The sequence below is a fragment of the Plectrocnemia conspersa genome, unplaced genomic scaffold (assembly GCF_051122295.1).
Source record: "Plectrocnemia conspersa isolate PC_06_02 unplaced genomic scaffold, ASM5112229v1 ptg000005l, whole genome shotgun sequence".
In the NCBI taxonomy this organism is placed as follows: Eukaryota; Metazoa; Arthropoda; class Insecta; order Trichoptera; family Polycentropodidae; genus Plectrocnemia; species Plectrocnemia conspersa.
In genome coordinates, this window is record NW_028277169.1 from 16,944,394 (window position 1) to 16,969,584 (window position 25,191).

Genomic DNA, 25,191 nt, shown 5'->3' on the forward strand with positions numbered 1-25,191 from the left:
ATAACACAAATTACTTTAAAAAATGTGCGACATTAATTACCATTTTGTCACAAGACTGAGAATAGATTTAAAGATTTCAGAAACCTCGCAAAGACGGCAACGTCGAGTTGGAGATAACGGTCAAATATCACATTATGAATGTTTTGATTTAGCCCCAACTCGAGTTACTATGTCTATGTATAACTAAATTGTGATTTCTTATATTATTGATTTTTATTTAATTTTGTGTAATAAATAAAATAAAATTATTGTTTTATATTTAAATAGGTACAATAGAGTATAAAAATAAAGCAGTATTATTTAATAAAATATTTTTATTTTCGATAAAACCACATATGAATATGTACATAATTTATTGATACAAAAAAAGTTCGCTATTACCCCACCTCCGTTTGACAGCTCGACGTTCGCGATGGCAACGGGCGTGGAGAATGAGATCCGCGCAATATCGAAAGGACTCGCTTCCCTCGACGAAGAAGAGGTGCTATGTGACTTTTCTCTCGAGGACCAGCGCGCTGCGGTCGAAGCGGCCGGCGGACCGCCCTTGGGGCCCGTGGTACGTCCGAAACTGGGCGAGTCCCTCACTCTCGTAGTGGCCAACGTGGCCGTGGGCCCTCGGGGCGAATTGTTGATGGTACAGGAGGCGAAGAGAGCGTGCGCCGGCAAGTGGTACCTACCGGCGGGGCGCGCAGAGCCCGGCGAGACCCTCGCTCGGGCCGCCACCAGGGAATTCAAAGAAGAAACCGGTCTCGAAGGAGAGCCTCAAACGTTATTGGCCGTCGAGAGTGCGGCTGGCAGTTGGTTTAGATTCGTATTCGCTTCCACGCCCACCGGCGGAGAGCTCAAAACGCCGGCTAAGGCCGACGCAGAATCTTTACAGGCTAAATGGGTCGGCGATCTCGGCGAAGTATCATTGAGAGCCGACGATATAGCTCCTCTAGTCGAGCGAGCTAGAGCTAGAGTTGCTAAAGCGGATAATCAATGGCACCCGGATATTCTACCAGCTGCCAAACCTCACAAACGCAACTTATTGAGACTCGTGGTTGTAATAAAGCGCCGGTCTAATAATCGCGTGCATGTTTTATTAGGCGAAAAGACTCGCCTGCATCTTCCGGTTGCTGAAATCGATCAAAACAAGAGCGTCCATTCTACATTACGCAAATTTTTAGTGGACGTTTTCGGCGCCGATCTGCCTCAGCATAGACCGCACGGTTTACTATCCGTAGAGCATTGTCCGAGCGAAGCGGGCGAACCTACAGATGGCGTGTGTCTCACGTTACTCGTCGCCTTCAGACCGCCTCTAGAGGAAGTCCCCATCATCGGAAAGTACGTGTGGCACGAAGTCTCTAAAGAGCTAGGAAACGAGCTGCTAGCTAAACTGACCTCCAAAACTGCCACTGTTCAATTTCACGTTGTCCGTTAGTCCATCAGTTAAAATAAGAAAATGTGCAATTATCAACGATTGAAGCTTTTCCATCTAATACTGTATTGACTTTCTATCAATTTTAAACTATACCAAACTCTAATTAATCACATCCATGACCTGTTTAATATAAAATATTAGATCGTTTGATAAGTAATGTGGTTTTTTGATAGTAATATTATACCAAGAATGGCTTATCCAAAATGTAACTGGCTATATTTTTAAATTACTTTTAATAAAAATAATTTTATCTTTTGCTAAAACAGCAAACGAATACAATAAACAAAAAAGACCATACCTGAATAATTTAATTTATAATATAATAATAATTGTTATTATGTTTGTTTCTTATTCAATGTTAATTTTTATATGCTGTCTATGATTGTATCATTCCTATATTGTGTTCTGTACAACATTAGGTGCCTTAAAAGACAAAAAGCTAGTAATTGTAAGCTAGAATATTTTTTCAAAATTTTAATGAAACTTCTACATATTGGCTAATAATAATTATTTTGGAGTGATTGATGTATCATAACGCAATATTCGAATATTATATTGTGTAGCCATATCTGTAGTTGTTTACCAATACTCAAATTAAATAATACTCATGAGGTGACGGGACGTTAATGTTATTAATCTATAAATATAAATTTATATATCGAAATAATATTATACATAATGTAAAAGCAGACATGTTACCATATTCAATGCAAATAGTTTGTATAATTTTAAAATGTAACATACCCATAATAATTGCTGAGAATCATTCCTGAAATATTTTGTGAGATGAAATCGGCATCAATGATGATGTTCAATTGCGAATTTCACGTGAATCGATTTATTATCATGATTCAAATCGACACAATTGTGCTAAAAGTGATTCAATAAAGTACTTATTTTTTATACGTCCGTTAGTTTAAGATTAGATTTAAGTTGTTTTTTCTTGATTTGATATTTTATTAGATTTAAAGAAATGTTGTTCTTTACATTCGGCCGATACAAATATTTAAATCCTTTAATTTTAATAGTCAACGACTGATGACTAATGCTTTGACTTTAATACGCAACGAACGACTGTTGAAATTGAAGGACTTGTTTTTTCGTTATCAATAAATTGATGTTAAAAATTCTGTATTAATGCATTTCTTTCAGTATTATTGTTGATGTATCAATATTTTTATTTTATTTACAAATGGTGCTGTAAATTTTATTTTTAAATATATAATCATGTTTTTTTTATATCTATGAACTTTTTTTATTCTATCCAAAATAAATTATATAATATTTATAAAATATATTACAAAAACATCATAGATTTGCGTTGTCTTATCTTATAGTACTAATATGCTATGTACATATTACATGTAACTAGTTATATCACTGATTGTTTGCTGCTAAATTAATGCAATTAGCACTTATCATCATATTATTCAAATTTGTCTTATACTTAGAAAAAGTTTTATTTTTGTATATATAATATTAAGAAATTAGTAGTCTTACCTTGTGGTTCCTTTTTTTTTTAAATACCAATATAGTACGTATTTTTTTAAATTCTTCAACTAAAACGTGAATAGATAGGTCTACACCGGTGGTCCGCGAAGATTTTTGGGTGGGCCGCAAGTAATAAAATTAATTTCACATCTGTTCTGTATTCGCTTGTATTTGCATAGGGCTATTTATAAACTAGCTGCAAAGAGGCTTTCTGCTTAACTAAGTGCAATGATGAATGACGCGGTTAAGATCATCAATGAAATTCGTAGTCGAGCCTTGCATTCGAGGTTATTCGCGACATTGTGTGAGAGTATGGATTCGCAACATCAACATCTCCTTCTCCATACTGAAATTCGTTGGCTTTCAAGAGGAATAGTTCTTACACGATTTATTGAGCTGAGAGAAGAAATAAAATTGTTTCCTATAGAGCGAAATTCGAATTTATTAAATTTTTTGGAGGATCAAAAATGGATGGCTAAACTTGCATATATGGCGAACATGTTTGGTCTTCTTAATGAACTTAATCTTTCTCTCCAAGGATTTTCTACAAATATATTCACATTAAGAAATAAAATAGATGGATTTAAAAAAAACATTTATTGGAGAAGTTGCATACCAAATGAAAACATTGAAATGTTTCCGCTTTTGGAAGAATTTTTGAAAGGTATTGATGTACACTAAAAGTTTATTTTAACTATAATTGATGAACATTTAATGGAATTAATCAAACATTTTAATCATTATTACCCCGATAAAGAAGATCCTCGTAAAGGAAATTTGTGGATTCATAACCCTTTTATAGAAGACGTTCACGTATGCTCACTTAGTAATCAAGAAAAGGAAAAGCTTATCGATTTGTCATCTGATGCCACTCTAGTGTCGAGACATAAAACAAAATCTTTTTCTCAATTTTGGATTTCCCTAAAAGAAGAATATCCAACTTTAAGTTGTAAAGCTATAAAAATTTAATCTGCATTTTCGACAACATATTCGTGTGAAAAGGCTTTTTCAACCGTTCTGTTATCAAGTGTGGACCCAGCTTTGGTTATGCGATGCGAATTTATGATTAAAATATCAGTAATGTGGGTGTGTTCTTATTTATCTAGAGACGATGCTTGTTTATTTAAATGATAACATTGTTGCATTTTTATCTGCAGTTATTCAAACTAAACTAAAGCATCAGAGGAGAGACATTGTAATGATCGTAATATTTGCTTTATAGAATTCATAAACGATTTATGTATTTGTGGGCCTTACAAATATATTTTAATATGTAGAAATTTAAATTAACAATTACTATAAATATTTAAGTCGTGTAGCGAATTTTTTTCATTTTTTAAGTAATGACTATTTATTTTAAAATAATAATATTCTAGATAAACGAAAAAAGAGGAAATTTTGAAGAATTGGTAAACCTTTTTTTTCATGGAATGTGGATGCTTTTTGGTGCTAATTCTAATTCTAGTAAATCTGAAGTTTAATATACGTATATATTCCATGTTTGGAGAATACATTAATTTGCAATTTATGCTTCAATTAATGTGTTCGGTAAATATCGTTTGCCCTAACGCCAATACATAAATAGTAAACATCCCCGCAAAATGTATTCAGGATTAGGACTTCAAAGATATATTTTGTAGAAAATATATTGTGTGTTGTTTTGGATTTTTACTAATGACGAGATTTAGAACTATTATCTGAAAGTCAAATAAGAGAACAACACAATACTACAAGCTAACAATGTGAAAGTCATACCCTAATTTAATTTCAAGATATGCGAAAATATTTTTTTGTATCAAAATAGGTTTTACCCAGTTAAATGTAATAAGCAAAAAAAATTCTATTAATTTAATTAAAAAACCGTCATAATTGAAAACATATTTGTATAGCATTTTGAATTTATAAAATTCATCAGAATAAATGCCTTTGTAAGTAAATAATTAAATATTAAGAGTGCTGGACTAAAAAGGGTTTCATCTACTAGTTTCATTACTAATTATTTTTACTGTATTGCTTCTAAATTATCCTTCTAAAACTGGTAAAATGAAAAGAAAAATATATAAACGAGCGCTTTATGAAAAATATAAATAGTAGTACTTATAAGGACATTATTTTTTAATGTATTAAAATAAATTACAAGCAGTGTTGTAAAGCAAAAAAATATTTAATCTTAGTAACAACGATTTAAAAAAATAACTACTCAGTCTGATTCATTGACAAGGAAAATGTTTTGACTTTTCTCATCAAGGAGAATTCGATGCTGGCGGTAGATCCGGTTCAAAGGTCCAAATGTTTTGAATTTTCCCTAAAAGAAAAAGTGCCGTTCTTCCTGTTCAGCTGCAACCTTGACCCTATTGGGAAGACCGTCTTAACGTGACTTCGAAGGGCTATTGAAACTCAACGTATATTTGTAAACACGTTTATTTACATTTGCCACCTGATGTCTTAGAACAACTACGACTGTCGGACGACGACACTGGCGCACGAGGTGATTCAGGTTAGCTTTGGCCTTTGGCCATAACAATTTAATTGGTCATGTGCAAAATATATCAAATCAGCAAGTTATGTGCAATAATAAATAGCATATATATGATTTATTATTACGCTACAACAGCTCCGTACAAATTTTGTGCAATTAAATTATATTTAGATATATATACGTGGATGAATCTCTATGTCGTGGCTCTGCGTCGTATAATATTCAGGGTGTTATCAAAGCTTGAATTAATTTCTGAAGCGACGTTGCACTCGTTTATTCGACCAACGAAACATGTTCACGCCTCTAAAAAGTGACATTTGCTTTTTTCGAAAGTCGAATTGTGGAAAGAGTTAAATATGGCTAACTGGTGCTTTTTTTCATCCGATGGCGTGTTGTTTCCGCAACCGTTACGCAACAAAGATATGTTTTCTCTGCATCGGAGGGCAATTACGGCATGTTATTTATTTGTTATCCTTTTTTCCTTTGGACATAACGAGAGTTATTGTGGTGGTCCGTTCAGTTACAGTATTTTGTGACGTTCATCCTTATAATTACCGTGGTTATGGTGATTTAGAGTTTCAAGAAGAACCCCCAAAATATAAAAAAAATGTTAAATAAATTAAAGCAATAATTTTTTATAAAAATGGGTTCGATTTAACAGGGAAATATATTAAGATATATTCTCATGTGCATTTAAATACATATTTAGTTCCATAAAACGAATTGTTCGTGCATTCAAATAATAAAAGAATGCTCATTTTTAATATGTTAATGCACAAATCATTCGTTTTAGTGCACACTACAAATACAATATTGTTCAATCTAATATATGTGGATGAAAATGTATTAGTCTTTTATCGGTTTCTTGATAGGCTAATTTCTTGTTTAATAACTTTATTTAATGTGTCAAATATTTGCTATGCGTCGACTTGGTTGCCACACTATTTTCAAGTTTTATCACATAGACTTGGATGAAAGCACTGAAGCTACTAGTAGACGACGATGCAAAAATAACATGTAGCAAACGTGCATTGACCATGAGAAAAGGACTTGAAAGTGCAATAAATCAAAATGTTATAAATCTACGACTTGCCGACAAGTGCAGAGAATCAGTATTCCCATATGCATTAATAACCGCCGTTAGGTTCATTTAAGGATACAAAAAATGTATTCCATTAATATGTACAGCCAGTGGATTGCGCTATTCCATTATTGCGTTGCAAAATCTCCACATGTTCAAATGTTTTGTAAGAAAATAACAAATATCACATATTGTGATCGACTATGAATGAACTTTTGAATTTGATTCACTTTGAAATACTGTTTGAACAAATCTACGTAAGCAGAGAAAATATGATATTTTGTCTCAGAACTTTGAAAATTTGCATTGTTTCTTTTTTTGGGAGTAAAATTAGAACAACAATTTCAGACCAGCATCTTGAAAATTATCTTTGTGTCACTAATACTTTTATTAAATCAGATATACATATGTATAATGGACAGATGGAATGTTATCGAAAAAAACAGCGCCAGTGTTCACATTAAAAATGTTTTGTCAATATTTTTCTGTTTAAAAACTTATTAATAAATAACGAAAAAGTAAGATTTCCGAAAAAAAAAATCGTTGTGATAAGGCATCGAGTTTTGCTTCAAGTTACTAGAGAATGCCTTTATATGTACTTTATTATTACATAATTTCTTTACTGACTACAACGATACGAGAATAATAAATTTAAGCTGAGTTACGACACCCACACTTGTTGAGTATCACTGGCTATGCAGTTATACCTGTGTCAGTAATGCGAACACGGTCGAGCGTAGTGGAGGCAGCCCAGCAACACGCCCACAAAAGGAAGCTAGTCGCTGTGATGACACCGTCTTCAACTTCATTCGTCGCAGAAGCACGTGCTAGAACTTGTTGAGCATTCCAAAATCCATCTCCAATATACGGCGAATCGACCAAACAAAGGTGTGTTAACAAAACAAAGAAAGTTCGGCGCTTACCCGTGCGGTTGGGTCACTTGGATAATCGCATAAATGCAATAGAAATGATTGCTGTCGATAATCGTTTTGTGAATTGTATCTTCGGATCGTGAACGTTTCATTACGAAGTCAATACATGCGTTTATCGCTTCCTGTTGCTAAACGAATGTGTATATACAATAATATATAAATAAAAAAGTACTCACATACACGCTTTTGGGAGTGGTCCCTTTGAATATGTGTTGCGATGACGATGATTGTTTTTGTTCATTTATTTATATAAAATAATATTTGTTGATTGATGTGTAGCAAACATATGATAAATATTATGTTTTTAAATTAAGGTTTATTATATTATTTAAAATTATTTATAAAATAATGAACAATAACAAATTCTAGACAAAGTGATTGATGCTACTCATAGCCAATATATTAAGATATAAATTATTTATTATAATATTAATATTCGCTGAACGACGACGTTCGTTATTTGGGTGGTTCGCACACTTTATTATTAATGGATTGCCTAGTCTTATAGTAGCATGCTAACAAATTAGTAGAAATAATATTAAATAATAAATTGCATATTTGCTAAATAGATTATTATTTAATATTAGAAAACATCATTACAAAACATATCAATTTACATTTTGGTAAAAATTAACTTTTTAAATAAACACGGTTAAATTAGCAAGTGAAGAACACATTTATAATACTTATAATTTTCGGGAAAAGCCAAATATATAATTTTCGGGAATATTGCTTTAAACTACATAGTTAACATATACTTTATAGGATAACACGTGTTTATCATCATGATTTCAAGTGGAGAAAAAAAATGTTGTTTTGTTTCATGAATCTGTGGAATAATTAGACGAGGCACGATTTTATTTATATTAAATCTTAATTTACCGAAAGTATATTATACAAATATTTGAGGTTATATCATACATGCCTTTCATAAAAATATCGATAGCTATTTAACATACAATTAAAATACTCATAAATAATATTTTTGTAATATATTATAAAAATACAGTCTAAATATTTCGAAACTGTATTTTTCAGTTAGCATATTTTTTTCATAAATCCAACTTATGGCAAATCTATTTATAAGCTTATGTACATTTATGTTACAAGTGAGAGAACAATTATTTCTTAATTAAAATAAAGTTTACTCACCGATAAATAAAATCTGCTTTGATAAACAAATTGAAAACAATCATTAAAATGTCTTCACGCTTACACCACTTCACATTTTAAAACATTAACAACACGGATTTAGATCTAAATTTTCTACTGTCACCAATCGTTTGACATATACGAAAGGGGTGATACAACGTGTAATATTATTAAGTTTTGTTAAAGTGAACCATTCAATCTTAATAAATGAGAACGAAGATAATTTAAATGAGCAATAAATAATATAATTGTTCTATAAAACGATTTGTATGTGTATTACTGTTGAACAGGTTAGGTGCGAGCGAGCGGTAGCGAGCGAGCATTGATCAGAACCGTGAACACCTTATGAATAACTCTCTACAACGAATCGAAAAAATCTTATTTTAAATTTAAAATGATCAATAAATTTATGTGAATTATATGTATTGCCTGGCGATAAAATAGCGATCATTTGTAGGCTATAAATTGTTTAAGCGATCGATTGACGCAGCGTTAAACTGCTAGCGATTAATTGCTGGTGGTAAACTGCTAGCGGTGAATTGCGGGCGACAAATTTTCCGGACCCCTCGATCCAAACAGGCGCCTTTTAAAAACCAACGAACTTCTGAATGAAACAGAGAGCGATTGAATCTCTACCATCGTTGGAGCACCATTAGTAGGAACTGACAATATATTATTCAAAGGATTTTTTTAAAAAAAAACTTGTCCAATCTATGAAATAGTGATTTTTCTTTATGATCAGTTTCAAATTTATATCATATACAATAGTTCTTAGCATTTTTTTTGTTTCTTTTGTAAATCATGCATATGTTCTGTGATGTCTCACAAAATTGTATTTTTTACATCAAGAGCCATTTCATAGATTTTGTTTGCACTGTATTATTGCTTAAAGGAAATTTCTTGATAATATAAGACGCCAGCTTGTGTAGAATAGTGCTTATTACCCTTTTATAGCTGGCAGATTATTTATTTGTTAATAGTACGCGATATTCTCGAATTTGTAACTAGTAACGAAATATTATAATAAGTGCGCAACCATCGTTATTTTATTTGGATGTTGTTGAAAAGCGTTTTGCCAATATCGTTTCTTTTCATTTTTAGTTTTTAAGTGCTTGAATATTAAATATATTATCTTTTTCATCATCATAAACTTATAATAAATGTTCATGTAGTTTTGTAAGCTTCATTTGATAAAACTTTGTAGCAAATCAGACATTGATGTCTACATTTTTTTAAAGTTTAGTCATGATATTATTTGCTAAAAAATACATTGCTCGTTAGCATTTTTCCGACATTGTAGTTTAATAAAAGTGGAGAAAGATGAGGGACAGGATTTTTATTGGCTGATTGTTGTTGATATTAAAAAACAATTATTTTTTGTATGTATAAAATTTTCAAAAACATTGCAATAAAAAAATATGATAAATTTATTATATGAATGAAAGTTTTCTTCTGCCTTTTCTTATTCACATTGACCGCTCCCCAATTGCATCTGAGGCTATTGCACCCCCTCCCCTTGGATCGCCTACCGCCCCCCAGGGGGCGGTATCGCCCACTTATATTAATATTATTTTTAAAACGTGCTGGTAACCAATGATATTAATATTATTGCTAAAACGTTTATGTCGTATTTTAAAGTTATCTATTCACATATCATGAGTTCATCAGTTTATCACATATTAGCACAAGTATTCAAATATGAGAAATTGACTCAATACATAATGTTGTTTACTTAAAGTTTGTGTTGATATTTTACTACGTATTTATTTTAGCATGTTTAGGTATATAAATTGCTTTTTTATGTAACAAATTTCCAAGAAAAAGATGTTCAAAATTATTCATAGAAAACTAATTAATTTGATCAAGATTTTAATTGTTAAATTTTAAACATTTACTATGATAAATACATAGATTTTTTTATCAATGATTTTATATTTTCAACTATAAATAATTAAATATTGAATTCAATATAAATTTTTGAACATTTTTATGCAAATACATACTATTTAAAGTGCTTTATTTAGAAACATAAGATTAAATCATAAAAAAAATTTCACAGAATAATAATTCTTACTCCTTCATGGTTTTTCGTCATTTAGACGAAGACTCACTTACACAATATACACTCATGAATTTTGAGAGGCAGCAACAACAGCTCTGTAATGACTGCCACTTCCATGACTACTTTATTTTGAACTGTATGAACTGCTACAGACCATTTTAATTAATCTGGATTTTTCCGCATTGGACACCACCGCCTGGTACTGACACCTGATTATGTGTATCTATAATAACTTGTGTGGTAAAATCATATACCAGACAAAACTATGCAATACTGTTGTCAATTTATAGAACAATAATTTGAATAAAGGTTTTCATTTGACTCACCTTATATTTTATAGTTCATATGCATAAATCAGTTTATAGAGATCGATTTATTTTTGTATTGTGCACTCACATTCTTGTAAATTTTAAATAATTGTGTTTTATTTTTTTCAGGATGTACTGCAAAGGAATAAACTTCATTATATTCACATTGATCATCGCCACATCTGAGACTAAAGACTGTGGACCAAAATTCAAAGGAAAATGCAGCTGCGGTAATAAAGAATATGATGGCATTCCTCAATACGTCGTGAATTGTACTAATGAAGGTTACACAACTACCGATATACTAAAAAATCTACCGGCTGAAACCCAAGTGTTAATCTTCGTTGGCAACAACATACCAGAAGTACCATGGAACATATTCGGCACGTTGAACACTTTAGAAAATTTAAGAGTCGTAGACATGAGCAACAATCACATCAAGGATATTAAAGGAAAGACTTATCACCATGTACCAAATGTAGAACGACTGATTTTGAACCATAACGAGATTGTAATATCGATGAACGATGACGCTGATGTCAATTATCATCATCCTAGAGTATTCTCTAATTTTATAAATTTACACGAGTTACATTTAACGAATGCTTTTGCTGATAATACCGATGCAACTTTAGCGAATGATTTGCATGATATATTTGTTAATAGCAATCTGACGAAATTATATAAGTTACATTTGGAACAAAACGAAATTGTAACTTTTAGGGATCATAAGGTTTTTTGCGATCTACCTCAATTGCACGATTTGCATTTAGGAGATAATCAATTGTCTTATTTAAGTTTCAACGTGTCTTGTTTGAAGCATTTGAGATTTTTAGATCTTCAGAAGAATTTGTTTAGCACGCTGACTAAACATGAAGTGGAAGCGATGGATAAATTATATAGCAAAGTGAAGAATGAACAGCAATTGGCTGTCGATTTAAGAAGAAACCCTTTTACTTGCGATTGCGGCATTTTAGACTTTGTGTCGTGGTTGAAGTCTACGAATATAACTGTAAGAAATGTAGATGAATTGAGATGCGTGAACCCTAATCGCAAAGAGCCGGGTACGCAGCTTTTAAAGTTGAAACTCAACATTTGTAAACCTACCGTTAAAACTGCTGGTTATTCAAGAAGGCAAAGGGTTACGATAGGAATCTTGGTTTTTGTAGCCATAATGGTATTAGGTCTGATCGTTTTTATTGTACACGTGAACAGACAAAGATTTAGAACGAGATTGACGCCTTTGATCGAAGCCATATCTAAGAAAGTTCAATACACTACTATTAAAAATAGAGATAACATTGAAGATATTTAATTTTTAATTATCAACCTGTCTGCGGTGTTTTTTGGTTAGATTTTAATTATTAAAATATTTGCCATAATCGCTGTAATTTTATATTCAGAGTTTATATGTATTTAAAATGGTATTTAGATATTTTATGTGGAAGATATTTTTAAATTTTCCATATCACTCTAGTCATGTTAAAAATAAATATATTTTTTAATTAAACGTAAACTAAAAAATAATGTTTTTTTTAATAAAAATTTTCATTCAAAATAGAAAAATCTTACATTTATAATATTTTTTATAATTAAAGTATTTGTGATATGTATTTTTTTGAACTTTTTATAAAAATATACAATGTAAAAAACAAACATTTTCGCTATTATTTAATTTGGTTTTAAGGAAATATTAGTAATTTAATGTGATTAATATACTGCTATTCCGATATAGGCCCAATACTTCATAAAAACATATTTATTTTATACATATATTAAAGTTCTGAGTAAGTCTGTCATAACACAAAGTTAGGCGTTTTTGATGTTCATGATAGGACTGTTGTGAAACTTTGGAATCTGTTAAAAAAAGAACTGAAATCTTTTAATCTTAATGAAAAATTGATTGCACGGGCCTATGATAGTGCAGCAGTAATTAGTGGATTACGAAAGAGGACAATTTATATGAGCAATATATAAAATAATTGTTCCATGAAACGAATTGTTTGTGAATTATTGTTAAATAGATTAGGTGCGATTGAGCGGACATTGGTCAGAACAGTGAACACCTTATGAATAACTTTCTGTAATGAATCCTTTTCCGAAGAAAAAATCCGAAGATTTACCATAAATAAATACACAAACAATTCGTTTTACGGCACATAATATTTATTTAAATGCACATATCTCTCAAAATAATTCCCTGTAAAATAGCATCTATTACGAAATGGACTACAAAATCTAATGAAAGAAGTTTACCCTGATCCCTATTATGTTCACTGTTATGCCATCAACTGAATTTAATTTTAAAGAAAGTATGTTCATCAAATTAGCGGATAAGAATATATTTTCCACATAAATGCATTTGGCGTGTTCTTCACATCCTCTCAAAACAAAATGACATGCTATGCAAATTAATCAGACACAAGAACCGAGTGTTTGTGAAACACTGGAACTTTCGTTCTAAGATAGTGAATTGTATAAAAGATAACAAAATATAACTTTTGGAATGTTTTACTAAAATCATTATCGAAGAAGGATGAGACGACAAAAGCATATAGAAATCAGTTGGATTCAAAAAGATTTTGAGTCCAACATCTTATCTTTTTAATTCAATTTTAAAACACGTTAATGTACTTTACAACACATTTCAATAAAATAAAAGCAGCAGCAATATCACTACCGAAGAAGCATTCTATACATTTGAATCATCCCTTAATCTCGTATAGAATCGTAGCTCTGATTTTATTCCTGAGGCACACAAAACACGACAGTGATTACTGATAGAAGATTCTAAAAATAATTACTGAAATTTGTGACAGATTCAGCAGTTTTAAAATATTTAAATAATTTAATACTGTAAACCCTAAAAATTAAAATTTTAATAGACGTTATCTTAGAGAACACATAAAAAATATTAAAGGAAATTATTTACTGCTAAGTAAAGACATGTCGATATCCGAATTAAATGTTTCCAGATTTATACAAGTCAGTAAATTGGTAGCTTTTCCAAAATTATTTTAGTGTCACATGTATCCACAGCTGATACCAAACGTTGTAGCACTCTAAAGCATATAAAAAACTTCGGCTGGTTAAGATCGGTCGGGTGCTCTAGGCAAACTATCTATTCATAAGTATTTTTCACAAGAAATCCAACATTTATTCATATGAAACAAAGAAGAGTGGAATCTATAATATAAAACAAAAGATACGTGTCTGTCAAAAGAACTCCCAAACGGTAAACAGTACCAACGTGACATTTGCACATGTCATTTTTATGTCGACTATGTTATTTTCAACTTTTAAGTTGAAAGTTAAGCTGAACAGCGACGTGCCGACGATAGATTATGTGCTACTGCAATAGGCGAAGACATAAGACCACAAATATTGTATATGGGCAAGTAACGAAATACATTATATAAATACATAAGAGATAAGGGCATGCTTACCGCATGCTCTTATCTCTCATTCACTCTCGTCATTTAACATGCGAGCGATCGAGAGGGAAATTATCTCACCACCCGCGCCCGATATATATATGTGTATTATATTTAATTTCTATTATTGGGTAAAAAACGTAGTGAGTATAAAAATAATAAAATATCTTTAATTAAAATATAAATGGTAGCATTTCTAAGAATAATATCATAGAGACTAAAGAGTTCAAGCATCAATTTATTATTATTAATTCTGTCTTAAACTGTATTTTATATTTTTTCTGGATTTATATGTTATTTATTCTCTTAGTCTTGTCTTTATCTTTGTTTTTTCCGTATCAATATTTATTAAAATCTTATTATAATTTGTCACTATATGTATAATACAAATTGTTTAGTTTAAACAAAAATAAAAAAAATTTTTGGCTGCTGGCCTCACCTGTTTCTATTGTCGCCAGCCGCCACTGAGATTAAAATAAATTCTGTCCCTTTGATATGATCACCCCTACTCATATATTCGCCATTAAACAGGGTGGGCCAAAAGTCACTTTACTATTTAAAAATTAAATATCTTTTATTGGTTACATATAAAAATTACATACAAATTATATGTAAAATTTTTTTTTGTAAATATTCCGTTGCAATATGACAAACATCAGCTCAATGCGTTTTAACAGGGTAAACACAACCAACAACTAATAAGTAAGTAGTAAGCCAGACTGAAGTCAGTATGTTTTATTAATTATAAACTATTATTACAACTTCCAATCAATAGATGTCACATTGCATGGATAATTCAATTATATTTAATTATTCATCAGATTAGGAAAACCATATCTATGATGATCGATCGGAATTATAATAATATAATAAAAACTAATTCCAATTTTCCGACACAATAAATATAAATGTAGAAGTAAATTTGAATGTTTGGTTAAAAGTGAAGTTACTTTCATTACCGGATATATAAAAAGTAAAAATAGATTAAAACCAATCTCTTATAATACCTCAAAATCATATATATTTACTAATAATATCTATATTTGCCTAGATGAGTATGTATTATTCTTTATAAAGCAAGTTCATCAGAACTTGCGCATTCTCCATGACTTTTTTCAAACTGTCTATGTAATATATTATTATGTTGTTAGTCAATTAAAAACACGAAATAATATGTTAGCAGATTAATATATAATTACGTTAAATTTATATTAATGTTACTATCAGAATATTATTATTAAATTATTAGTAATAAATAAAACACGTTCAATAGTAGTGATTGTTATTTTAAGAAAATTATACAAAAATTATAAATACATTTAAGAAAAACGGACAAACATTTATAAAATTACTACTTGAACATAAAAAGACATTGACAAAACAAATACAAAATTTATAAGGCACAAAAATGTTTTCATCATAAGAAGCTTTCAGTTAAGGCTTATTTTTTTAAAAACAAATATTTATATACATATATTTTTGAACGCTTATATAAACTGTAAAATACAATAGCAAAATATTCATAATAATTGTAAGCATGATACATTTATATTCGTGAGCGAAAGTTGCAAATATATAAAAATACTGCATGTTGCTTACCCTAAAGGTTTTATATTAATTACATTTATATGAATGAATATGAAAACATCATAACTCCGCAATGACGATGATTTTTAGATGATAATGATGATGTGAAATGAATTTTAATACTGAATATATGAACTCTAATTGTGCTGAGATTACTTAAAAGTGTTATTTGAATTAAAGTATATAATAATATAAAAAAGCTAATACACTGCTGATCAAAAGTCATTGCAGTATTGTATAACCCTGACAATCTTTAAAATCACAAATTGTTGATTTTGGTCTCCTTGTAATGCAGTACAGTTGTGTATAACAATATAATCACACGGCACAAGTATACTAGTTAATATGATTATCATAACGTACAAATTTCACTAACTATAAAATATTTTTATGAGAATTGTTACAATTAAAATGCAATTTAAATAATATTTAAACTATGTTATCAATGCAAAAATTAATACAACGTCCTGGGAATGTTATGATCTTTTCCATCATATGACAGTAATGATAAAGTGGGCCAAAAATAGTATTTTTTTAATTACTTTCACAAAATTTTATAACAAACACTATAATTGATTTATTCTGAGAAAACCAATATATTCAATTTACTAACACACAAAATATTTCTAATAAACAAGCGTCACATTAAACCAACAAAGTATTTGCATAATGACATTTTTCATTCCAATGACAATACGAACATTTCCACCACTGTAAGGCACTATACGTTTCATATGCAATATTATGCTATAATAAACTTTACGAGCACAAATCATTACAAATCAGATCAAAGTATTATACTTTACTTATATAAAGCAATAAGTAATTATTAAATTAACAATTAAAATATAAAATTATTCTTATACATATATTAACTAAATATAATAGTAACGATATATATATTATTTACGCCCATTACCTTCGATTATACTTATTATAGCCCTTCCATCGCCCCAGTTTTGTCATTTAACAATGCTCTAAATAAATATTTTTCCGATAAAAATTGTCTTTTTCGAATAATTAAAGCAAATATTTTAATCAAAGCGTAATGTTATATTTACAATATAATTTAAGACGTATAAAGCCATTCCTAGACAATGATTACTTAATGTTAATTTCATAAGTTCATAAGATTGAATGAGGAATGACTATAATAAATAACAAGATACAAGAGAGAATAGTTAACAAAATATTCGGTAAGGTTAATTTGTGTAAATTTTGTTAATAAAATAACTTCACACGACATTGCACCCAAAAGTTAAAATATAGAATAGTGATTAAAATTGGTCAAAACTTATTGGAAGACGACAGTTTATAAAATGAGCTTTCATCAGTGTTTTGAAAATAATAATTTGGTTATTATAGCATCAAAAATACATACTAAATTTGGGTGTAAAGTCATAATAAATGAGAGCTAAGATTATTTAATTATAAATCGTATTATTGATTGAATTTTACAATAATTTTAAATGTTACAAAATATTGATATGTTCTATAGAGGTATATTTTATTATATTAAATCCAAAGCAAGTCAAAAATTCTCAATAATTATGCCAAGATCAAGAGAGAAAAATAAATTCTTATATCACAAGTGTATCTTCAGTCCGGTACTATAAAAATTATTATCTTTTAAATAAATTTGATTTTAAAATATAAATCACATAAATGACAAATTTACATCTACCAACAATTTTAAAGAACGTACAAATTATAACAGATCAGATAGATTGCAGTCTTAAACGAGAAGCAACTTAGCTATAAGAGTATACCGTAGTATTTTGAGTGTATTCAATAGTAATCGGCTTGGTCGTTTGGTCTTGGTGCTAATGAATATGTACTTGGGGGCCTAAAATTGTCATTAGATCAAAATAAATACATAAAATATAAGAAAAAACAATTATCAATGAGATCATACCTGAGTGATGGTTTACGTGGGATGCCTGAAGACGGTCTCGGTAATCCGCTTGGTTTTGGCAAGCGTTGTTGAGAATTAGCCGTAGGTTGAGCTACAAAAAAAGTATAATTCTCAAAGTTTGCTCTTCTGTTACACTGGACCACTTAACAATATGATTTTTTACAGAATATTATGCTGTGTTAGTGTGTACAAAAAGACTGAATAGCCGTAAACCTCAATGGACAGAGAACCAGAAGATATTATAAATATATCAGTCTTGTTGCAATCACATGCGCCATGTCAAACCTAAATTTCAGGCAATGCGAGATAAGGGATGACTCATCGATAAGTCACTCATGAAGTTTGGATTCTGAGAATCTCCTTCCTTTCGCCAAATGATAGGATAACGCTTCTGAGCTGGTTGCAACAATCGCAGATTAGTCGCCGTTTAGGATGTATGTGGAAAATCCGCACCACAGAGTGCCTGCGCTTAATTTATTAAAGCTTAGTGGCTGCGTTTAATAACAATTATATTTTTTATATGTATGAAAGTATCATAACTGTAAATAAATATGTTTTGATTAGGCTACAATTGGGTCCTTTTCAGCATACCACCCTCATTAATTCCCAAAATTCGAGTCCAGCGAGACATGTATTTAGGGGAAAATAACTAGAGGTTCAGTAAAATATGATCAGATAATGAATAAGCTTTGCAAGTGGTCCATGATATAGCACAACACATTATAATATAGTCATATTTACCTGGCACATTGACGGTTGGTTTTGCAAGATTTGAGTTGCTTGTTGTAATTGTCTGTCGTGAAGATGGCACTTTAAAATTTGACTGAATGTTACTCGCCGGCGGTTGCATTAAACTGCTCCGTGTCGGTTGCACTAAAAGCTATACAATCAAACTTTAGCTTAGCACCTTTATAACATACGCAATAAAAAGCACTGATGATTATTTTAAATGAATATGAAACACATTTTAATTAGTCACATTGAAAGTAAACCACACTCGATTGTTACTGAAAGTGAAGAGCTTTAATACTTACAGACGGTACGATTGATCTGATTTTCACCGGTTCACCATATTGTACCATACCCCGATTGTTAATATGAATATTGGTTAGTTTACTCGTTAGCTCGTCGCTTCTGTAATTTACATTTACCTCTTTCGAAACCAATGACGTATTAACGAAATTTCTCACCGGGAGATTGTTCAGTATACCATCCTGTATTCACAAAACGATTCACTTTACCGAGTGACTCAAAATAATATATAACAAAATAATAATGATCGACAAACTTTTCCAGTGATGGTGTAACTATCGGTGCGTACCAGTGGTTTGGGATTCAAGCTCGGGTTTGAAGAGTGAAAGCCTCCGCGTGAAGAAGGACGCAATATAGTTGGCGCAGTCCATTGCGGACCCGGAATCCTATTCAATTCCTTGTGTGAGCTATATTGTCTTAGTTTAGAGGCCGGCAGTCCGCTTTTAAGTTGTCTAAGTTCGTTAGTAGAGCCGGAGTTTTGTAGCAACTTTATGGGACGATTGAGGCCAGACATTTGATTCAATCTTGAACCGTATAGAGTTTTCGCTGGACTGTTTGTAACTGATCTAGTGGTGTTCAAACCTGCAATTACAAAAAATATTGACAAAGTTTATTATACATAAACTGTTCTCTATCTATTATATGCCAGTATGAAGCATTTATATTTCAATGTGATGAAAATTAGCAATTCTCAGAAAATATTTTTTTTCATTTATTATTATTTTTGTTTATGAAAATTGATGAAAATAAAATGACCATAGTCTTTTACATAAATGCTTTTTCAAGTTTTTGCGAAACCTAGTGCTGTGTTAGAGTTCTCAATTATTCGAATTATTGAACTGATTGGAATAAAATCTTTGCATCTTGAAACAACAAATACAAATAACTTCATAAACATTTACTATGCACACCTGTTTTTGAGATAAGCGGTAAATAAAGGGTAGGCCTTTCCAACATTTTGTTTCTGTAAACAAACAAATTCTGCGAATTCCGGTCATATTAGACACGCTAATAAATATTATATTCACAAATGTTTTTCGAATGTGTAAAAGCATTTTTTTTGTTGAGAAGGAACGTCTCATTGTCTCGCATTTCAAAACAAAATAAAAGCAAATAAAGGATCATGGATTTTAGAGCAGCGCTAAAAAACGAGTACATATGTTGCTCAAGTATACAAATTGTTTCATTTGAGATAGTATAAACGAATATTCTATCAATTATTTGAGTATTCGTATAGTTGAAAATCAGGCGAATGAATCGAATATTCGATTGAGAACCCTAGTATGCGTGTTGGAGACAGAGAAGCATGTTTCGTCGATTGCATCATAGATGTGATCAAAAATAGGGCTGGAAGAGTTGTGGTTTAAGGTTGCATAGCAGCAGCAAGGGTAGGAATCATGTTTATATGCGAGAGTCGCAATAATGGTATCTAAGACACTCAATGTTGGACTCAATATTTTTTGAGAATCAAGATGTAACATATTTATTACGGTGCCATTGCAGTTATTTTGGTTAAGGTTATATATATGTAGTACTAACCGCTGTCTGATCCAAACATCTTTGTCGGTGATCTAGGACTAAGTTTTTTAGCAATTGTGTTATATATATTGGTGTGATATAAATCTGGAGCAATTTCAGGTGCTGATGATTCCCTCTTAACATACGATGCTCTTCGAGTCGGAGTGCTTCCGGTGCCGATCGACTTGTTTAAGCTTCCTGTGCTGGAACTGTTCAATCGATACGTTCCATATTTTTTATTTTCAAGTGAAGAATTACTCTTGTTGCTGTATGTAGACGATGACAGAGCTTCTCTGTGATAGCTTTGAATGGGAGACAAGTCGCTCGATTGAAAGACTTCTGTTTTCGACTTGACTTTGGATGGGAGCGGAGTTGAGATGTCCGTATATAGGCCTGTTAAATAAATCAGGAATAAGTACATAATTTACTGTCTATGTTTATGTGTAAATATAATATACTTTGTTGCTGTTGATACGCTAGATATTCTAAATCTTCCATGTTGAGAGGAACTGTGGTTGGTTGTGGCGGACTCCGTTCGGAACTACTGCTACCTTCCAGACTATCGCTTGAGCTGCCAACCATGGCTCTACCTTCTAACATTTGCTTTTCATCGATATCCTTAAAATATACATTAAATATGTATTATACAGACCTATCAAGAATGTTTACATCTTCGTCATAATTTGCCATATATTTTTAAATGAGTAAACAAAAATTTAGTACAAATTATAGTGACACAAAATGATATTCATATACTGACAAAGATCCTACATTAATTTAAATAAATAATTTTATGTCTCAAGATAAACCTTTTATAATCATTATTAGTCAAATCAGAATAATTTCCTCATACTTTTGCAAAAGAATCATACTATATAAGGATTTTTTCCTTTTACGGCATTTTTTAATGGAAATGATTATAACAATCAAGTTACATATGTATATAAACTTGAGAAATTTTAATCAGACAATAATTTATTGTAAATTATTCACGAATATTGGATCGAGTAGTATCTATATTTTTTTATAATACATACCTTTTTATTATGAAGAGAAGAAGTATAATTATTTTCAATAATAACGTTTGTAGTATCATTTTGATTTGAATCATCGTAATATTCTTTATTACTATCAATATCGTCGTATTCATCCGATTTCATCATATCCGCATCAATATTCTTATCTGGTGAATGTTTCCTAAATGTGGCATTCCTTTTGGGAGTGTTTTTTGGTGAATACGAACCATTTGATTTTCTTTGTGTCAGCAGATTACTTTGATATTGGTTTTGTATCTGATTGGGCAGTAAAACAGTCTCGTCTAATTCGTTCAACTTTTTCAAATTTCTTTCGGCTTTGTTCATAGACAGCCTTTTATTGAATGTTATATTCAAGCTTTCACGACCCGTGGATTTAACGAACGAATCGCTCATTCCATCGTTCAGTAAGAAAGAATCGTCTTCAGGCACGTTTTCTTTATCGTTAATCTGGAAAGTGTTGTTGAGATTTTCTTGTTTCTCGGACGCCGTTAAAAGATCAGAAGCTAAATTTTGCAGATCGTCCGTATTGCATTTGCTCAATTTATTGTATTTATTAGTTTTATTATCATCAGAATCGCTGTTCAAGAACGATCGTCTCAAATTAAATATAGACCTATTACTCAGCGATTTATCATCTATCGAGTCAACCATATTGTTGAATGTACCAGAATTAATTAAACTACTCTCCATTTCTCTATGTTGCGATAGACGATTCACAGATTCGTACATTGACGAATTGATCAGATTAAAATCGACCGAGTCTATCATATGCGAAGATTGATTGTCAAGGTTTTCAGCTTGCGATAGAAAACTTGTGCTCATTTCTTTATCGTCTAAAATGCTCGTGGTCATGCTGGAATATATCGAGTTTGACAATGCTCCGTCTTCATTTACAGAATCGTTTCTTTCTGTAACATAAATCAATCGATTAGTAATTTTAAAATGTTTTATCAATATATCGTGCATATTAAATATAATCCACATAACGATTTTAATAAAAACGAATTATTTTTCTCCGACTTAAAATATATCGAAATATTTGATCGAGAATATATCATAAATCATTTAAAATGGCTTCAGAAAATAGAAAATATACTGGGCATGTCATGCCTCTGGACTTCTAAAGGTTAATGGCAAATATTGTGACATTAAAGTTTAGATTTAGGAATCTACAATATATGGTTCTTAAAAGAAAATGCATGTAAATAAGATGAACCATGTATTCTTATACAATTTTATTTAATTGTGTTAAAATTTCTCATAAGGTCACATGAATCACATTTAATGTGTAGTGACGATATACAAACCTTTGCCGGTTCCTCTTTTAGTCGAAAGAGATCCTTGACGAGAAAATGTTCCAGATCCATCCATAGTTATTGAACTAACTAGACTTGGCGGCGAAATGTTAGTGAAAGAATCACTTTGACTACCTATGGACCCTAAAGTTATAAAAATAAGTAATAATTTCATAAATATTATATTATATAATAAAATAAGATAAAAATGTACCGATATATCTATTATTGAATGTATGGTAATTAGATGGCTCTGATAATTTGAAATCTATCGGTTTTGATATAATATAGCTGGTGGCTTCCAGTACATCGTTATTTTCCATCTCTTCAAATGACTAAAAATATTGTATATTTAAAATAAGGCTTTTTATAAATAACAAATAAAAATACTAACATCATGTGTTGCAACTTCAAAAGTACTATTGAGATCATTACGATCATAATCGCTATCAGAATTTGATGGAAATCTATGTTTAGTTATCGTTTTAGTTCCTGATAGACTGTAATTGTTAATTTTGCCTTGTATCATATTGTCGGGTAGAGTCGGCCTGGTCATTCGTTTTTTAGGACGCGTGAATGTCCTAGAATCGAATTTTTGCTTTTGTGCACCTAAGAATAATAACATTTAAGATTAAATGTATTTGGATCGAATAATAAAATTTAAATTTATTTACCAGAAGCATTTTGATCCAAAAAGTCAATTAATTCTTTCTGCTTGTTATGGTATTCATCTGTATCCGTATCGACGCATTTGAATTTATTTAAAAAATCATCGATATCTTGGTCGTAATCACCGCATTGAGAATTCTCAGTTTGATATAGCCTTAACAAAAACAATGGTACGTGTCATTAATCTTATCATTTTATTATTCAAACATAATATATTATCTTCAATATTAATTCAATGTGATATAATTTTTATGTGATTTAAGTGATAAAATATTTATTTTTCATGTTCACTATAGAACTTAGAAGACGTACCATATTTGTTCGTCGTCCAAGTTGATTTGGTGCAGGTCGATAATGCCCAATTCTCTGGATCCAAACTGTTCTAAAAGATTGGTCATCTCGTCGCCGAATTGGTTGACATTTGTCGGTGAAAAACTCTTCTAAGCCTTCGCCTTCGTTTTGGCAAAAGCTGACGTCTACCTCAGTACTGGCAACAAACCGAAGAAAGATCGTAAAAGTGCAAAGCGATAAAAATGAAAGGTATTATTATTGAAATTACCAGTCGTAAGGCAGTGCCCCCTCTACGAGCCACAATCACATCAACTGTCATTCCACATTTTGTGTTGCAAGTCGAAAAAATAAATTAATATATGTAATAAATCACGAAATATATGGCTAATATAAATTATAAAATAGGAAATGATGTTCGAAAAGATGAAAACTTAAAAACATATTAAGAAAAACTTTAAAAAGTATAAGGGGCCTATTTATATATGCAAAATTATTGCAATACGAATTTTTAATGTATCAGTTAACAGCAAACTGTCTTTAGATTCGGTACTCTCACAATTTTTTATAGTGACTTTTTTTAAAATTGAAAATGAACTGCTAATCTTTTTCTTTTACATCATTAGAAAGTGATAATCTTGTTGGAATGAAACCATAGAAAATGACCCAAAGGAGGTTTGTTTCATATTATGTTATTATAATTTGCTAGGATTATTTTCTTCTTATTAGCTAAAATTTTTTTTTTATTAATTTTAAGATATAATTCGGCTTTTATAATATATGGATTTACCAATATCATACGTTATGAAATATCTCTTTCTAAATGCGTCAAATGTCATCGAATGTTCTCATATAATTCGATGAAACCTTCATTATTTAAAAAAACACCTGTTATCATTTCATCCTGAATCAGCAAACGAAGACACCAATTTTTTTATGCAACAGGAATCTATTTCAATTATGAATAATTTGAATATAAGTGAATATAATGTAATTAAATTATCCTATATTCTTTTGAACAGAATTACTAAATGTCAAATATCATACCGAATAGGATTAGATTTAGTAAAACTTTCAATTTCAGACACTGTCGATGTAGGTTTTGGTGAACCTTCTTTAGCACAGAAATTTTCTTGTCTTGCCCTTCCGGCTTCAACAGTTTCACGTCGTGTTAAAACTCTTTCATTTGACGTTGAAAGTCAATTAATCTATAAATTAAATGCAAGTCGATTATTTGTCCATCAAATTGACGAGTGACTTTATATATCTAATGGTACTGTATTCAAATATACATATGATGGGCAATTTGATAAGGAAATTTTAAATTTGTGAAATTTACCAAAAAGTGCAACCAGCTCAGAAATATTTCGAGTCATAAACGAATATTTTATAAAACACGGTTTAGATTGGAAGTGGGCTATTGATCTTTGCACATTCGTTGCCACATCGATAACAAGAGTACATTTTGGAGTAAGCTCAAAGATTCGA

General features: G+C 30.7%; 3 protein-coding genes across 4 annotated transcripts; 2 read left to right on the top strand and 1 right to left on the bottom strand.

Moving 5' to 3' along the window:
• Window positions 1-387: 387 nt before the first annotated feature.
• Window positions 388-2,668, top strand: LOC148234968 (8-oxo-dGDP phosphatase NUDT18). Its single transcript, XM_088185579.1, has one exon. The coding sequence runs from the start codon at window positions 413-415 to the stop codon at window positions 1,421-1,423; it is 1,011 nt and encodes a 336-aa protein (XP_088041705.1). The 5' UTR covers window positions 388-412; the 3' UTR covers window positions 1,424-2,668.
• A 3,102-nt stretch (window positions 2,669-5,770) lies between these two features.
• Window positions 5,771-12,584, top strand: LOC148234969 (trophoblast glycoprotein). The gene is made up of 2 exons (XM_088186407.1): window positions 5,771-7,362; window positions 11,058-12,584. The coding sequence occupies exon 2, from the start codon at window positions 11,059-11,061 to the stop codon at window positions 12,241-12,243; it is 1,185 nt and encodes a 394-aa protein (XP_088042533.1). The 5' UTR covers window positions 5,771-7,362; window position 11,058; the 3' UTR covers window positions 12,244-12,584.
• A 4,397-nt stretch (window positions 12,585-16,981) lies between these two features.
• Window positions 16,982-24,040, bottom strand: LOC148234970 (uncharacterized). 2 transcript variants are annotated; one of them, XM_088186231.1, is made up of 14 exons: window positions 23,975-24,040; window positions 23,728-23,902; window positions 23,421-23,569; window positions 23,141-23,355; window positions 22,961-23,081; window positions 22,759-22,890; window positions 21,452-22,359; window positions 20,873-21,032; window positions 20,436-20,807; window positions 19,153-19,478; window positions 18,899-19,078; window positions 18,606-18,744; window positions 17,865-17,955; window positions 16,982-17,795 (listed from the first exon to the last, which is right to left on the bottom strand). In XM_088186231.1, the coding sequence occupies exons 2-14, from the start codon at window positions 23,811-23,813 to the stop codon at window positions 17,738-17,740; spliced, it is 2,937 nt and encodes a 978-aa protein (XP_088042357.1). In that variant the 5' UTR covers window positions 23,814-23,902; window positions 23,975-24,040; the 3' UTR covers window positions 16,982-17,737. The 2 variants fall into 2 exon arrangements, with proteins under 2 accessions (XP_088042357.1, XP_088042358.1); XM_088186232.1 differs by having other exon boundaries at window positions 17,371-17,795; window positions 19,016-19,078.
• Window positions 24,041-25,191: the final 1,151 nt, after the last annotated feature.

What these genes read in the sequence shown, in the direction of transcription:
- LOC148234969 (XM_088186407.1), top strand. Translation starts at nt 11,059, where the DNA reads ATGTACTGCAAAGGAATAAACTTCATTATATTCACATTGATCATCGCC.
- LOC148234970 (XM_088186231.1), bottom strand. Translation starts at nt 23,813, where the DNA reads ATGACCAATCTTTTAGAACAGTTTGGATCCAGAGAATTGGGCATTATC. An exon ending in TCAGATCAATCGTACCGTCT is followed by an intron (nt 18,745 to 18,898) that starts GTAAGTATTAAA and finishes TTGATTGTATAG; the next exon opens with CTTTTAGTGCAACCGACACG. An exon ending in CCACGTAAACCATCACTCAG is followed by an intron (nt 17,796 to 17,864) that starts GTATGATCTCAT and finishes TGACAATTTTAG; the next exon opens with GCCCCCAAGTACATATTCAT.
- LOC148234968 (XM_088185579.1), top strand. Translation starts at nt 413, where the DNA reads ATGGCAACGGGCGTGGAGAATGAGATCCGCGCAATATCGAAAGGACTC.